This window comes from Patagioenas fasciata, chromosome 1, assembly GCF_037038585.1.
Source record: "Patagioenas fasciata isolate bPatFas1 chromosome 1, bPatFas1.hap1, whole genome shotgun sequence".
NCBI lineage: Eukaryota > Metazoa > Chordata > Aves > Columbiformes > Columbidae > Patagioenas > Patagioenas fasciata.
In genome coordinates, this window is record NC_092520.1 from 116,756,912 (window position 1) to 116,773,850 (window position 16,939).

Below are 16,939 nucleotides of genomic sequence, written 5' to 3' on the forward strand. Positions count from 1 at the left end.
AAACACACACACACACAACACACACACACACAACACACACACACACAACACACACACACACAACACACACACACACAACACACACACACACACACACACACACCACACACAACACACACGCACACACACACACACTCTCCCCACTCAGCAGTAGAGCCGCGCTGTCTCTCTGGCGGGACGCAGCCAGGGAGGACAAGCAGAGAACACCAGCGTTACTAGACACCCCCGGGCCGTGCCCGCGGCAGGGGGCGAGCTCCGCGCTCCCGCCGTGCGGCGGGGCCCCGCCTCACTCCCTCCCCGCCCCGCCAGCCGTCCGCGGGACCGTGCCGCAGCGGCAGGAACCAAGCCCCGCCCCTCCGCCCCGCGTGTGGCGCGGCGCGGCTCCACACAGCACGGCTCGGCACAGGGCGGCTCTGCTCACCCTCGCCATTGTCTGCGCGGTTATCCCTGCTGCGAGAGGCGGGCGGCGGGGCGGCTGTCCGCGATGCTGAAGGGCTCCGCGTCCCCTCAGAGGCGGGAACGGGCTCCAGCCCCGGGCCGCAGCCACACCGCCTGCTGAAGACTGAAACTTTGCGTCTCCGCCGGTCCCTCTGCTTCCCGTTCCCCTCGCCGGCCCGGCTCGCCTCCCTCCATGTGCTGAGCGGCCGCGGGGCGCCCGCTCGGCCCCATGGACGCCTTCAGCGCCGCCAAGGCCAAAATGGGGTCGAAGAGTGGCGGTGAGTCGGTGGCGGCGGCGGGGCTGGCCGCGCCTCAGCCCGCCGTGCCGGTCCCCAGCCCCGCCGGCCCCGACTCGCCCGCCGCGCCCGAGCCCGCCGCCTACAAGCTGGAGGACCTGGAGACCCTGGCCACTGTGGGTGAGTGCGGGAAGCGCTGAGCGGCGGGACTAGGCAGGAACAAAGGAGCTGCCCAGGTGCCTGCCTGCGGCCGTGCCCGGCGGGAAGAAGGGCGGGCAGCGTTGGGCGCTCCCCGCCGTCCTCCCGCCGGGCGCGGTCCTCGGAGGTACCTCAACGGCCGGCTGCACCTTTGCCTTCCCGGGCGCGTCCTCTTTTTGGGAACCCCCCTCCTCCGCTCCTTTATTTTCCCCGGAGCCGCGGCCGCTGGGCGTTGTGGGCCCGTTCCGAGGCAACGGCTGGCAGGTGCCGTTGGGGGCGATCCCCCCTCCCGCTCCACACACACACAACGGCGGCGCTGCGGAGGGGGCTGCCGGCCGGTGTTAGGGCTGCTCGGCGGCGCAGGGCTGCCTGTGGTTGCTGCGGTGCAGCCTCGGCGTAGTTGGGGAGCCGTGCTGGGAGCCCCCAGGAGGCTGCCGGCGTTGTCTGTCCACGGCGTGGCTGGGGGGCGGGAGCAGTGACCGGGCCCCGTGCTGCCAGGGGCACGGTCACTGGCTGCGAGGTCATCGTGGTTTTTGGTGTGCAGCTGAACGAGCCTGTCACCGGGTTTGGCCTGTCTGTGAGGTGGGGGCAGTCACTGCTGAAGACCTTTTGGTGTTAAAACCTCATCTGTCTGTTTTAAATTAATTTACCTGCGTCATGATATAAAATTCGTCGTATAAACGTAGTTGTCAGGATGATGAAGAGATGAAACAGGTTAACTGAATAGAATGTATTTCAGAGCCCCATCGCACTGTTGCCATGAATATTCATGTGAAGACGCTTTGCATGTGTAGAATTTTGGTAGAAGGCAAGGTTACATCTCATATCTACTACATTTAACTGCTCATAATCAGCAACATTTCATAGTAAATGCATGTGTTTAATAAATTGGCATTTCAGATATCAGTGATGATGTTCATTGTGTTCATATCCACTATATCTGTCTGTGCATTGTGTTTGGTCATGTGCATAGTTACATATGTTTTTGCACCTGGTTTGAAGGATTGTATGTTCAACTATGTGGAAGTTGTATTCTTTTTTCTTCATAGGACTGTGAAATGATTTTGGATAGATTTATTCTTATAAGTACTGTAAATCTTGATTTCTCTTAAGCTCTCTTCAGCAAAAAAGATGCAATTTAAACCTTTTCTCAGTGAATTTAATGGTTTTAATATGTCTTTAGAAATGGAGTTGAAAGGGCCTGAGAATATTCTGATCAGTGAAGATCACATTATCTTCTCTTTAAGTGTGTTGTTTTTTGAGATGATTTTTCCAATTTGGAATGTGAACAGGCATTTTATTGAGAAATTAATTAAGGTTATTAAGAGACTGCTTGAAAGGTTTGTGATGCGCTTTTTTTTTTTTCCAGAAGTGGTTGGTCTTGTTTGTTACATCATGACTAGTTGCTGTGGATACAATTGTCATCACAGAGGATTATGACTTCAAGTGAAGCATAGGTTGCAGAAAAATAGTAATTTTTAAATAAAGGATAATAGTAATGGAAATCTTCCTGAGAGCAATGAAGAAATGTGGAAATAATCTTGGTGTCAATTTTAAACAGTGTAGCTTTTTGGAGTGTTCTTTAAGGTGATCCTTAGAAGTTAAGGAAGAGGAAAGTTGTGATTCCACAAGATATAAAGAGAGACTTTAAAGTACTGAGACTTCTTGATATGAAGACACAGAGAAGGGAATAAAATGTTAAAGGAGCAGATAGCTGCCTATCAGGACATGGACAGAATACTTAAAGAAGAGTCTCCTTTCCTTTTCTGTCTTCCCCAGCTGGATTTTTTTCTTCTTTCCTCAAACAGCTCTGTGAGAAGATGACCATTCTTTACATCTCTTATGAACTGTGGCATTGGTTGAAGTGTAGAGAGAAGGAAGACAAAATGCAGAAGTTGAAGGATATAAAAATGTGCACAGATAAATACAGAAGGCTTTACCTTCTCAAAGAAGCTGAGCTGGCTTATTGTAAGTTGGTTTTAAAATGGATTTATGACATGTCTATGCACCTCAATAGGAGGCTGTGAGGAGGGAAGGGATCTGTCTCCTGACCAGGAAGCAATAATGCAGCCTCAAAGTGATACTGAAACTGAACACATACCTGCTCCTGAGTGGCAGAATTTATAAAAGATGCAGTGCCCAGCTAATGTGTCTGTCATGCAGCTGAGATCTGAGCCAATAACGCTGTGTGAGGTTGGGCTGTTCTGTACACACCTCTTAACATGCTACGTTGCATTCCTGAAGTAAATGGGTTGCAAGTTAACTAAGTGCAGAATACTATGTAGATGTGTACTTCAACTTGAAAAGCTCATTTTTTTGTTTGGCTTAAACCTTTTAAAATTAAGTTAGTTGAGTACAGTTTAGGTTTATTTCACCTGTGCTTAAAGAGCATATTTATTTGTTTGTTTGTTTGTTTATTTATTTATTTTAGTGGTTTAAGTCTGTATTACCCCATCCTCCATTTTTATCTCTGTGCACAGATGAAATTAATGTATTGACATCAGTTTCACTACAGCAATTTAGAGTCATCTGCGGTTTGATTGATGTGATAATAGCCATTTTCTTTCTGCTCAAGTTCTCAAAAGCTATGTGCTCTGAGATATTGGGAGGTGTTGGTGGAGGGGAGGGCGATAGCCAGAAATTACAGGATCAGAAATTCTGACATATTCTCTAGTAGAACCATTGTTGCTTATAGACATATCCACGCTTAGAAACAGTGTGGCCTTGGAAACTATCAGCTTGAGAAAGTGGCAAAATAGGAAGGTGAGCTCCATGCTCTTACAGCTGTTTATGGGTAATTTTTAAGGTAACAAAATGACATTTGTGTCATGTGAGACTGTGCTCATCCCTGACTTTAGGCACCTTCTCTTGGAGGATGGAATAAAGTTTATGCAAAAAAAAAAAAAAAAAAAAAAAAAAAATGCAAGCAGTACCTGCTTTGAATATAATAGCGGCTGTTTTAAATATTTTTCAAAGTCCAAGGGGATTAAATTCTCTCTCCTAACCCAACCAGCATAATGCAGGCTGGATTGGACATGTTCTATGATTTCTGTTGGACACTGTGCCTTGTTTAGCAAAGAGCTCACTGTGAGGGGAGGAAGAGAATAAGGGGAGAACAGTTTAGCATAATGATTGGGAGGACATTTCTCTCCCGCAAGCACCCCAGGACTCAACGTTTGTTTTGACATTTGTGGGCCCTTTGGTAAAAGACATTTGGAACAGAGGCTAGAGTCTCTAGTATGCTAGGAATACTTTTGGGGGAAGTACCCTAATATTTAGTTAATAAAGTGAACATATGGGTTTAGGGAGGGCACAGAAGTGGGGTGCATACTGGTTTCTGGCACTAAGAGAGGTTAAACAGGAATAATTTTCCTTTGAGGGTACTTCCTGAGAGGTTGAAGATGTGGCTTTTAACCTTTGAGGTGAATGGGAGTTTAACTAATCCTTTTATATGAAAGGTGAGGACTCCTGCTCTGAAACTATTGAAGGTGCCTGGTTGTACACTTTTGTTTTTTAAGATAACTTTCCTTTTAAAGGAGGCTGAAATATGAGAGTTTTCTCAGCATGCTTAGAAGCTCCTGCACAGACCAGGCTGAAATATTCTGTGAATCTCAGTTGAATCCACATACTGTGCTGAAGCTAAGTTCTGTGCTGCACAAAGGCAAAAATTTTTATGTCATGACCACTATGTTTGTTGGAATTCAGCTGCTGAAAGTTCGTGGCCCACCCATGCTTATCTGAACCCATTTCAAAGTTTTTGTAGGTCTTGTTGCTGGAAGACAAGGGACTATGAACACTTTTGGCACAGTTTCTGAATTATCCTTATTTTTGATGAACATTTAATAAGAGCAGCTTTTCTACTGCAGTAGCTAGCGTGGCTGCAGTTGGACACCTGACATATGTCCTGAAGTGAAGATATTAAATTTTTAATTATGCCATAATGAATAAGTAATTCATGTAAACTAGAATAAGTATGAGGAAACCAGAAGATATTTCTTCACTTTTGGGTAGGTGAAGTTGGAAAAACAAAATTTATGCTCCCAAATGAAATTTGTGGTAATAGGGAAGGGGGAAGGAAAAGAATGCTAGGAGGAGAAAGATGACAAACTTCTGCCCTCTATCCTGTGAGATCTGTTTCTTGCCCATTTTTCAAAGTGAAATGAATTCCATAGCAGACTTTCTAAATGCAAATAGGGTTTTGTAAATCTGTTCAATTGGCTGAAATATTTTAATAGTATTTCCATGTGAAAAGATTCTTTAAAACAGCTGTTCCCAGGAAGTGCTTTACACTAAATAAATGCAGAATAAAAAATTGGGCAAACCAGTATTTTAATTTTTATGAGCATGGGAAAATTTTAAAAAGTACATGGGAAAAGTGAGACACAACACATTTTTAAATACTTAATTTCACTGTGTAGACACACAAAATATCCTAGCCAAAGATATTTCAAATGGCATTTTATCAGCAGGACAGAAACTACAGGGCTGTAGTCTAGTGCTTTAAGAAGGTAACTTCTCCTGTATGGGACATTATAGTACTATTATCCCTGTGTATAGTCTAAGTAAAAAATTATGCACTGGAATAACTAAGTTCTTCTTTACTAGTTAATAAAGACTCTTGGCTTTTTAAAATTTTTTTTATTTTTTTAAAAGAGGCTCAAATTAGTTCTGTTTCTTACCAAGTGTTATTTTTGGTTACACTACTAAGGTACTCACCTATTTAAAGTATTATATTCTAAGGGGTGTGTGAGCATTTTTTTCCTGTTTTGTCACCTTTTCTTGATACTGAAATGATAAATAATAATCCATGATTTTACTTGGCAGTATCCTTGAATACCACAAGTTTTGAAAGAAAACATGGTCTGAATGTTGTGACTGTAATGGTGACCTGAATTCACCATTACATTTGTACAATTTTGAAACTTTAGTCATAAAGCTAAATGACTTGCATTTTGTTTTCACTCTGTCTGTGGAATGTCTTTCTTGCCTCATTTTTCCCTCCAACAAGATCATACTTGTCCCAAAATAAATCCCTGGTATTGTTATAGCTGATGATCTAGAGAGAAAATGACCAGGTGTGACTCAGCTTTCTTTTCTTGCTTTTCCTGTTATCCACTGCTGAGGTGAATTTCAGTAGCATAATGTTTATTGTGGAGTAGGCAGCAACAGGTTTTTATCCATAAGGTTCTTGCTCTCATTAGGCTGCAAAAAATGGATTGAAACAAATATTATCTTTTATCATTCAGAAAGGTCAAAAAAGTGAGAGTATAAGGAAGAAATCTGAACCTGTGAAAACTGAAAGTTCACATTTCTGCTTTTCTGTCCTCAGTGTTTAAAATCAGTGTTGAGGTAAATGGCTAGTGTTCGCCTGTTACCTGTTTATTTTGCCTTGTTCTTATTTAGGTGTCTGATTGTAGAAAGAAATTCAGTATTTTTTCCTCTAATGCTGTGAGCTTGATTGTAAGCTATAGAACGGGCTTTGGCACTCAAATATGCTTCTTGAAGATAAATAATTTGTTAACTTCTGTAAATAGGCCAGAGATGCCCAAAAGCGCCTGTTGCAGTGCAAATTAACAACTAATCTGGAATCCAACTAATACTAATATTTCAGAAATAAAAAACATGCTAAACTTCTCTCCCACTAAATCAAAAGCTCCTAACACCACACCTTCCTCCTGCCAAGTTTATGCTTAAATAAAGCTTATGTTCCAGATTAAGATACTGTTGAAAAATTCTTCCATTAAGTGTTGTGTGTCAGCCCAAACTGAAAAGATAGGAAACCTGAAGAGAAGTAGAAATTTGAATTAATTTTCTTCTTTCCCCTTCTTCAAAGGGAGGAACATGAACTTCAAGTACTGGTGGTTTACAGCATGTAGGCTCTTAGGGATTGACTCACCTTTTCTCTCTTGAGGTTCCTGAATTTGCATGTCTGGACTGTTTGTAGTGGACAGGGAGAGCAGCCTTTTGGAAATGGATGTCTTTCTATTTTGGATTTTACATAATGAAAACTTAGGCAAACAAATTCCAAGCTTAACTGCATTTAATCCTGTGTTGGTCCACTTTAAGGATGATATGCAATATATAAATATCAGAAGAATGAAAAGGGCGGTGGAGTTCGTATTACCACTAATAATAAATCCAGTAATACCACTTTTGTTTGTTGTGAAAGGCGTAGACATGTATACAGCAATGAAGAGTGAATTTTTGTGAAGATGGGAACTGTGTGTTTACCTTGAAAGGGCTTGTCTGGGCATAACCTGTTCTTAAATTAGTTTAGGTTAAACATTACAATACTGCTGATACCAGTGTAAAACATCTTCAGCAGTAGCTTGTACTACTCATGACTAATTTAACACAGTGTCTTTACTTGGGAAATCATCTTCCCATTTCTGCAGTGTTACAGGTGTTTTGGCAGTTTCAAAGATGTTGGCAAGTAAAATTTTGCTGAGTACGGTGTATTAGTTTGCACCTGGGATATTCAGGTGATAGGGAAGAGCAGTTCTCAAAATTAGACCATATTTCTGTTTTCCCACAGAAAGACTATATTTCAAATGAATGAAGAAATGTCTTTTTTTCTTATTAAAAAAAAAAAAAAGAGGAGAGGGGAAGGTATATGGTATGATATTTTAACCACTGTTTACACTTCACATTAGAGCAGTGGTTCAGTTTTTACTTGAAATACCTATTGCATCATTATTATTATTCTTTTTTAATACTGAAGGTGGATCAGAGATTTTCCCATAGTACAGCCTCTTCTGTACTATAGAGACTGTAAATTTAGAGTACTAAGGTAATCTACCTGTGAGACAGGTGACTAAATTGTGAATGTAGTTAACAAAATACATTATATTTAGAAAGTGAGTGGAATGTTACAGAATGAGAAAATACACGAAACACACTTATGTAAGTCTCATTGTATTTCTGTGGATAATTGTAATCTTGCTTTGTTAATTTTGGTAAAAGAAATGTTCACATTTTTGCCCTTAATATTACGCTTACCATTTTATTTTGGGTAAATAATATATTCAAGGGTATTGAAATAGTTTCAGTTGTGATAATAAGACTGTAAGTTGGCAAATTAAAGACTTATTTCTTGAGGAGTTTCAGGGGATGATGCTTGACAAGATGTGTTTTCTTCTAAAGGTTTAGAGGGACAGAGTGTAAAATAGATGCAGTGTTTCTGTGAACAATTTTGCCCTGAATCCACTGATAATCTAAAAAAGAAAATAAAAATTCTGAGAATAATAGATTTGTCATTTTGTAGAACTTATTTGAACTTGAAGAAAATATCTTGTTCTACCCTGAGGAGCATTCTGAAAATTTTAGAATAGCACTCTGATTATGAGGATTAACTTAAGCTTTTGTTTTTACACAGCTTAAGGGCCACAGTCTAACTGAACTCTAAATATTGTGTTTTTACAATTCAGTTTAAGCAACTTAACTATTCTATGTAATACCTAAACTCTTTGAAAGGCCGAAGATCACTGGAGCACGGAAAAATAATGTTGAAACTGTGAATCATAGCATACTAAAAGTATTCAGAATGTGTTCTTCTGAACATATCTACATTGTAGAACATACAAGTACAGTTCTCTCTTTTTTTTTTTTTAGACATACCTATATGAGACATAAACTGTTTTCACATCATTTCACTACAACTTATAGTTCTATGGCTAAAGTGCTTGTGTGTTAGTAAAATAAGCTTCCTTGAGCTGCTGTGTAATGCTCATACTGAAAGATTTATATCAGTATCTATACCTGTTTTAAGGTTGTTTGAGGATATTTGCATTTCAGAGTTGCTCTTCAAATGTGTTGACACTCACATTTTCTTTTGGTGAATTTTGACAGCTGCCCTGTCTGATCTTAAATTGTGGAGATCTGTGGCATTTGTTCATGAGAATTTTCTACTCTGCTGCCTGCTTTCTTCACTCCTGTCTCTCTTGGCTTGGAGCAGTTGATAGCTGGTCTGTTAAATGATTGACAGTAACTTTTGTGTAAATGTGTTGTCATTTTTCTCCAGTGAATCAATTAGTGTGTTTTGATACACTTCACCTCAGACAAATTGCTAGTGTGTGTTTTTATTTATTTATAACCAAAACACAGTAGAATTAATGAAGCAAGCATAGTTTCCACGACACTAAACTGCATGGTATAACAAATTTCTGTACAATACCAATGGTGATGGAATTGTAGACTTGTCGGTTGGGTTGATCTGGTCAGTGGAACCATTCCCAAAGTCTTGCTTTGACCCTCAATGGTCCAGCTCAATTGGACATAATTATGGTTGAGTAAATCTGAACTGCACGTCTCAGGCAATTTGAATATGCTGTGAAATATCTGGATTTCTAGTCTTGTGACTCTTTATTTGTTGGGGAGTGTTTATTTAATACCGAAGTAAAAGTAGATCGGTTATGTGGTTTTATCTGGTTTGCAATGTAATTCATAGTGGTTATGCCAACAGGGTATGGTGTCTAAAACAGACTACTTTTTACATAACATCATCTTCGCTCTTGTTTCTCTTCTGGATATTCAGTTTGAATATCACCTACCACTTTCTCATTTGGATTATAAATTATATATATGCATACATATATATATATATAAAAATTCATAAAACAAGTTCTACAGTTGTACAGCTTGATATAGAAAGAGTGAGAATATGGAACAGTCTTCTGCTCACTTTCTTTCACATATATAGGGCTTCTTAGTTGACTATCACATTTAGCTGATCTTTGTTTCTACAGACTATTCATACAGTATCTACAGCATGTAACATTTTTTTTGGTGTCAAATATTTTTTATTTCCTTGAAGTTCTGATTCTGAGCTAATTTTTCATGAAAGATCACACATCTGATTTTTTTTTTCTAACATTGCAATTTGCAACAATTCCGGTGTAATTTGTATTTTGTATTTATTAGAGTACTTGGGAAAGGCAACTCAAGGCAGAAGAGCTATATAATATAAACTATTATTAGCAGTTGTAGTCTGTGACTTAGGCGTGCATTTGTTTTTATTGGGTACCCTTGGCATTGTCTAATGCATACTTTTAGAAAACACTAAAGCTATTAATGCAATATGTTATTTTCCCTGAAAAATGTGACTATATAGTTTGTGACATTGTCTAATACAGGAGGAAAGCATGTGGAGCTGTCAAAGTTTGGGTTTTTTCTTTTATTTTTTTCATGATTCTTAACAACGATGTAATGGTTTGTTACCGAACTCATGTGAAGTGACAATTTAAGGTGCCAACTATTGCATTATTTTTTGAGTTTTGGTATGGTTCTTCATTAAAATGTAACTTCTTTCACAGCATTATTGGCTTTTGCTTGAGTGTTGTTCTGTTTGTACTGGGGAATATGGGGACTCCCTGAGCAATCTGATATATTTACAGTAATGACACTGCCATTATTGTTGAAGGTGCAGTGAGCTCTGTGGATTAAAGGAAAATGTCTAGTTAGTACTGCTGCTTATGCCTCTCGGGTATTACTCCAGTCAGTAAATTAAATGCTCTAAAATTGTTTAGGTAGATGTTAAGAGAGGAGCTATCCCTCCGTAAACACTTAAAAAACAGGCTAAACTGGGTGTAAGATTTTTACTTTGCTGATCTACTAATTAAGATGCACTGTAATATCTATATGGATGGTGAATATGAAAAAATAAGAGGCTGGGAACTGACTATGTTTATGTGAAACTTCTGGGAACTGTAATAGGAGAGTCCTCTAGCCACCTGCCCCAAAATTGATGATAGACATGTAGCCTCAGACCTCTTCCCTCCAGCTTAGTGTTGGCTATCTACAGCTCGTTGTGTGCAGGAGATGATAGCCTGTACAGTTTTAATTTGCATGGTCTACCGAAAATAACTTCAGATTATGCATTGTAAAATTTTAGTTTGTTTTCGGGAAGATTAGTGGGTAACTCCATGCCTGTCCCTTGAAAACAAACAATGAAGACAGCTGCTGGTCAGGCTGTTTCTAAACTGGGATTCTTGTCCCCCTTTCATCAAAATGTTTCAGGTTGCATGTCGGTATGCTGAATTAGTGTTCTGAGGCCACTAAGCTCACCCTGACTTTTGTGACTTTCAAAGGTCTATGAAGACTTCTAGAATATGTCTCTATTTAGCCAAGCCAGTTGTTACACTTCGAAGTGGTAGATACAGAAGTTATACTGACTCAACAACATATTCTTCCTCCTTTTTTTGTGACCAAATTAGTTCAGTCCACTTAAAATAAATTCACATTAGGAACTATATATGTAGAAATTGCTCATTCATTAATATATTTGGAAATAACGTCATTTGGGATATAATACATTTAAAACTATTTCTAAAAGTTTCCCAGTACTGCAAGTTAATTCAAATTATTCTATGTAAAAGCTTTCTGCATGTGTTCTAGTAATTTCAAAGTGGGTAGCAGTTATTCCTTGGATCTGTTAATGGAAAATTTTCCTTGGTTAAAGTTGGTTTGGTTACTTGATTTTTTGTTGTTGTTTGGTTTTTTGTGTGTTTTTTGGTTTTGGTTTTTGGTTTTTGCTAGAAAAGACAGCTGGAAAGAAGCGAGGAGAAAGACAGTGTGTCCTAGAAGACAGAACCATAAGAATTAAAACAAAATAACTGAGAAGAGATTTGGAAAGAATCTGGAAAAAAAGAAAAAACAAAAAAAAAAACCCAACAAGTAATACCAAAGTTAATGCAAAAATTTTAAAAGGCATGGAAATATATTTCTGAGGGTGGGGGGGTGGTTTTTGAAGTTAATTTTTAAAATTTCAGTTGTATGCATTTCATCCTTGATCAGTTGAGAAGCAGAAACAGATTGAGGCATATCCTTTCCTAATGCTGTAAAGCCAATGAAAACCATCCCTTTTCAGTGTTTAATAGAACAAACTTTAGCCGTTGTTCTAAATGTCAAAGTGAAGAGAGTTTCTAGAATTATGTCAATTCTTTATCTGCAACACTTGAATTATTGTAAGCGAAAATATTTATTTTTGTGACATTGGAGATAATTTTTTGTTGCTTTGTTGTTAGGCAGACCTGAATTTTTCAATGCTCCTACTGCACCCTCGGTTGTGAGTTAGGTAGAGTACCGACTGGTTGGCTTGATTTTGGATAATTCTGGGAAAACAATGCTCTGGAAATCTGTGATAGGACAATTTGCGTGAGTTAGTGCATTTTATGAAATAGAAGTATTTGACATCCAAAATATCATTTAGATTTCAGAATTATGCCTTTGCCTTTCTGGCCCATGCCCCCCCCCCCCCCCCAAAAAAAAAAAAAAACCAAAAAAAAGCATAACTTGATTTTATTTTGTGAGCAGAAGTTGACCATAAGATGTGGCTAGGGTGTAATTCCATAAATATTCAACCGGACTGGCATCAGAGGCAAATGGAGAAATAGAATCTCAAAATTCTACTTAGCAAGGATTTTTAATATTCTTTTAACGTGAAATGTGTATGAATTGCACTATATGTAGGTGGTGTTACTGACCAGTGAAATCTTTCTGTTGAGAAGAGCTCGCAATACATGCTAATTGTAAGTAGAGAAGCAACACTGTGAAATGGGAAACTCAAAGACAGGTGGCTTTGTGGCTAATTAGCCAAGTCCCTCAGCAATCTTTTTTTTTTTTTTTCTGACAAGTCTGCAGTTAAACCTGTTTAATATAAAACTGAAGCAGGATTTGGTTGCATGGGTATTAGTCAGAATGTTGGAATTCCTATTTTAAAAATATTTTGGAAAAAGAGGGTAGGATAAGGGGACTTAACACTGTTTTGAGACACTAATTTTGTTTAAGTAGGTTTGTGTTTCCTTGATATTGTCTCTTTTCAGAGCTAAACAAGTAGAACAGTCTAAGTCTATTAAGGAGCATGACTGGGTGTTAGAAATTGCTGCATGTGAAGAAACAGCTGTTACTAGGGCTTGATTTGGTAGGTATGTCTGAACCTGAAGCTGTTGCTAGTTATTGAGTGTGCGATGTCAGCAACTTTATGTGGAAATAAGGCAGCTGTGGATTCACTGATATCCTAAAGTTGGGCACTCTTGCATGAAATATTGCCAGTTTATCTTTGTAATAAAATAGATTAATAAACCCCTAATCTTCACTTGTTTTGGCATTTAAGGTATTTGTAGGAAGAAAAAAATTCTTCTACTGGCAATTAGATCTAACAGCTGGGCAGAGATTCAGAACTCAGATACTGTCAGAGTAGTTGTGATTTCTAGCCTAATTGGCTTTTTGATAGAGATGTTAGGAGCTGCATTGTTTGAAAGCAAACACAGCTTTGTTGCTTGGCCTCCTTTAGTTCTCTGTAATACGATTCTTGAAATAAGATAAAGCAATGATTGTAGTAATAGGAAAAAACCCAACCAAACAACAAACAAATAAACAACCCTGCCACCTACACACACCCACCAAAAAAAAAACAAAACAAAACAAAAAACAAAACAAACAAACAACAAAAAAAAAAAGCAAAGAACCCAGAAACAAACAAAACAAAACCATACCAAAAAAACCCAAACACAAACAAACAAATACAAAGAAAAACCAACCAACCGAACAAGCCCCAAAACCAACATAGAAATCCTAAGACATATGGGGGTACGGGAGAGCAGTGAGAAGGAAAAAAGCTCTACTGTTTAATCAGTTTGCTTTGGAGATCCTTCCATAACATAGTTCATTTAGTTTTATAAGCAAGACAAATTCTTTTTTTTTGGGGTGCAAACTATTGAATAATTCATCGTAAAGTGCAATAATCTCTCAAGTTTTGCATGTCATATACAGGCCTCATATTAAAGACTAAGGAACTTGGTAAACTTGACTATAAAGGGTAGTACAGTGAAAACAGGTGCTTAGGGACTTTAAACATTGATAGTACCTTTTATTGATAGGACGTCTTATATAGGAAATAATAATGATAATAATAATAATAATTTCATCAGTCTCTTTCCTGTCTTCTGAGACTGTTACTTGTTCCTATGAAACGTGCAAGCATCTGAAATAAACTGCAGTTCACTTCGTAGAACTGTAAATGCCAAATATACCTAACATATTTCATCTTTCTTCAGGGCAGAAGTATGCCTTTTATCTTTGATGCTGAAAATTTAACATGCTTCAGTTTCTGTAAAAACTGTTCATGGATGATAAACTAATAACTGTCAGATACAGTAAGTTTCACTTGCAACTGATTTGGGTTATATATGAACCGATGAGACCTGGCCAAGATAGATGGATTTTATGTTCTTTTATAACCCTTCTATCTGGTCCTGCCTTCTAATTTTAGCACGTTTGTGCTTGTGCACTATTTATTTAAGAGTAGGTCCTGAATTATAATTTATATTTAAGTGCTTGTTCTTTAAAATGAATAGTTAAAAAACATTTCTGTTGAAGGGTATGCTTTGTCAACTATAATAGTGAATGAACCTCTTAGTAAACGGTGATGCTACAGTTTTGGAAAACAGAGGTTACAAGGGAATGTCAAGTACTCTTAATGTGTGAACCACAACTCATTAATTCAGTTAGTTGTAATTTAATCTGTCCTGTCAAGGTGGTGTTGGATTTGCTGTTCATTACTCTTCTTGCCACAGACTGTGATCCTGTTTTTAAGTATGTTAGACTAGGTTCAGATAATTTATTCTGAGATTTTATGGGATGAGAGAATGGGGGAGAGTGGAAGTGAGAAGCAACTATAGCAGTAAACAACAAAATAAATCAACCTGTGGTTGAGTAAATGGATGTATGTGTACATATATATTATATATCTGTGTATCTAAGTACATGGGTATGTGTTGCTAAGAAATCTGATGTGTGATGAAGACACACATAGGATAGCAGACTGAAAGAATGAAAATCTAAAATAAAATATTGATTCTTATGAAAAAAGAGAGCTTGGGTTTATTTTCAAGATTAGAGTATTAATGACTAACTGCTTTCAGTGACTGGAAAGTGAGAACACTGCAGACATAAAATGGGCTCTCTATGGCTGACTAGCTCATAACTGTGACTGTGATATGATGGGTTGGAAATTCTGTTTCTGTTAGTAAGGTCCATCCAGTAGACTTCACTATTATTACTACAGTATAATATACTTGATAGTCTTTATGACCATACAGGGTATTGTGACTTAAGATCTGGAAAATAACTACTCAGGGCTTGTGGAATACAGCACTTGATAAATCTGTAGTGCTGAAAATAGGTTTCCATGCGGTATTCTAAATATACTTTAGGTAGAAGTTAAGTTCTTGTGTTAGAGGTTTGTGTGAAAGGGTGTAACCAGATAATGTTAATAATGGACTGATCAGTTTTAGGTCTTAAGGTTCTGATCTCCTGATGCTTTTGACTGTCATAAATAGTGGAGAATTTTGCTTTGGTGTTTCAAAGCTTTCCTTCCTTCCTTCCTTGGTCATTAGTAAGGATTTTTATCAGCCAAAACTTAAGGCGTGAAGAGTTATGTGGTCTTCTCAATGCATTTAAAAACTGTGAACGAAGTTTTGTGTAACGGTGTTGGAAGTGGTTTTAGATTTTGTAGCAAGCCCTTGGGTCTTACAGAAAGATTTGTGTAGAGTATGTGCTCGTATGCCTGCCTACTGTTGTCCTTCTGGATTCATACGGATTTTTGTCCATGGTGGTGTTCAAATTCTACAACATGAGGATGAGGTAACTTTTTTTAATTTTTATTTTAATGGAGCCAGTCTTTGAATTGATAGATAATATTCAAGAAAGGCCTACTAATAAACAATTTAGAAATCATCAATTTGAACAAAATTGCCATCAGAATTAACACTCAATCTGTATTTTGAAAGATTATATACAATTTAAAGAAGCATATACTGTGCCATTAGTGGAAGTAATAGTGTTCTGCAGTAAAGGTTTTGATTTTATTAGTTTTAAGCATTCTCACACTACACGTAATGTTTTATATTGGGTAAGCTGGTCATTATATAAAACTAGCTATCAAATAATATAAAATTTGTCTGAAATAACTACCTGCATTTTGATACAAATATTGCAAGAAGTAATAAGCTTAGCTTTTCTCCAGTGTTTATATTAGCTTGCTAGGTGTACATAGGGGCAAACTAAGTTGTGCTCACATGTCCAAACAAAGCATCCTTCAAGAAATCTTGAAAGCCTTGGCCAACATGTGATTGAACCACATATACTGTAGGATATTTTATTTCCTTGTGACATTGGTGTTTAATTTTGAACCTTATCCTTCTCTTTGTTCTTCATGTGACTGTATGATGAATTCTCTGTTTCGTATTGTGACTCACAAATAATTTCAAATCTGTGAATTCTTTATTTTATATATATATGGATGTACTCTATTATAAATTCTTGAATGGTCTCATCCTGGTTCATCTTCGTCCATTTAAATAATCGTCAGTTATGGTCAACTTTCTATGTAAAATCTTATTTGTTCGCTTGGGTGGGTTTCTTGGGTGTGATCTTCAGAGGTATAGTACTGGACAGAGACTGGATCCTGGTTTGGAGATGGAAGGGGAAGGAAAGTGTGTGTATAAAACTAACACGGGCAGCTGGCTTCAAACTGTAGAAACTTCATGAAGTGACTTTTCTTTCCTATTAAGAAGCTGCACAGTAAAACCAGAAAAAAAACCTAATTTTTCCATTCTGTGTTTCGGTTAGAAAACAGAACAGAATTTCAATTGAGTTTAGATTTATGTTTCTACGTTATAGAGAAAAAAAACAGTGTAGTGGTCTAAATAATCCTGAATAGTGTGAAAAATTTGAAGACCACAGTCATTTTTTGCTAGGGTATTTAAAAGTTTAGCGTAAACATAATTGCTAAATTAAAATTGGCATGTCCTCAGTAACATTAGGTATTAACACAAAGCATATTTTCATTATTTGCTTCTGTCAGTAATGTAATTCCTGGGCACTATAGAGATTTTCTTCTGAACTGTTTAATTGATATTTGAGAATGGAATTTGGAGACTGGGAATTTGAAACTTAATATTTGTGTTAGTGTGTTTGTTCCAGTTCCATATCAGATATAACTTTATTTAGATATTCTAGAGTTACTTCATTTTTATCACATAATAGCTCTTTATGTGGAGAATACTATT

At 38.0% G+C, this 16,939-nt stretch overlaps 1 protein-coding gene across 2 annotated transcripts in view; it reads left to right on the forward strand.

Annotated features, from left to right (window-relative positions):
• The first annotated feature begins 342 nt into the window (after window positions 1-342).
• Window positions 343-16,939, forward strand: part of PRKX (protein kinase cAMP-dependent X-linked catalytic subunit) — a 59,301-nt gene continuing 42,704 nt past the window's right edge. The window contains exon 1 of one of the 2 annotated variants that reach the window (XM_071813178.1): window positions 343-854. In XM_071813178.1, coding sequence (XP_071669279.1) covers window positions 668-854 — 187 coding nt within the window. In that variant the 5' untranslated portion in view covers window positions 343-667. The remainder of the gene's footprint in view (window positions 855-16,939) is intronic. The other variant, XM_065857143.2, reaches the window with a different exon arrangement.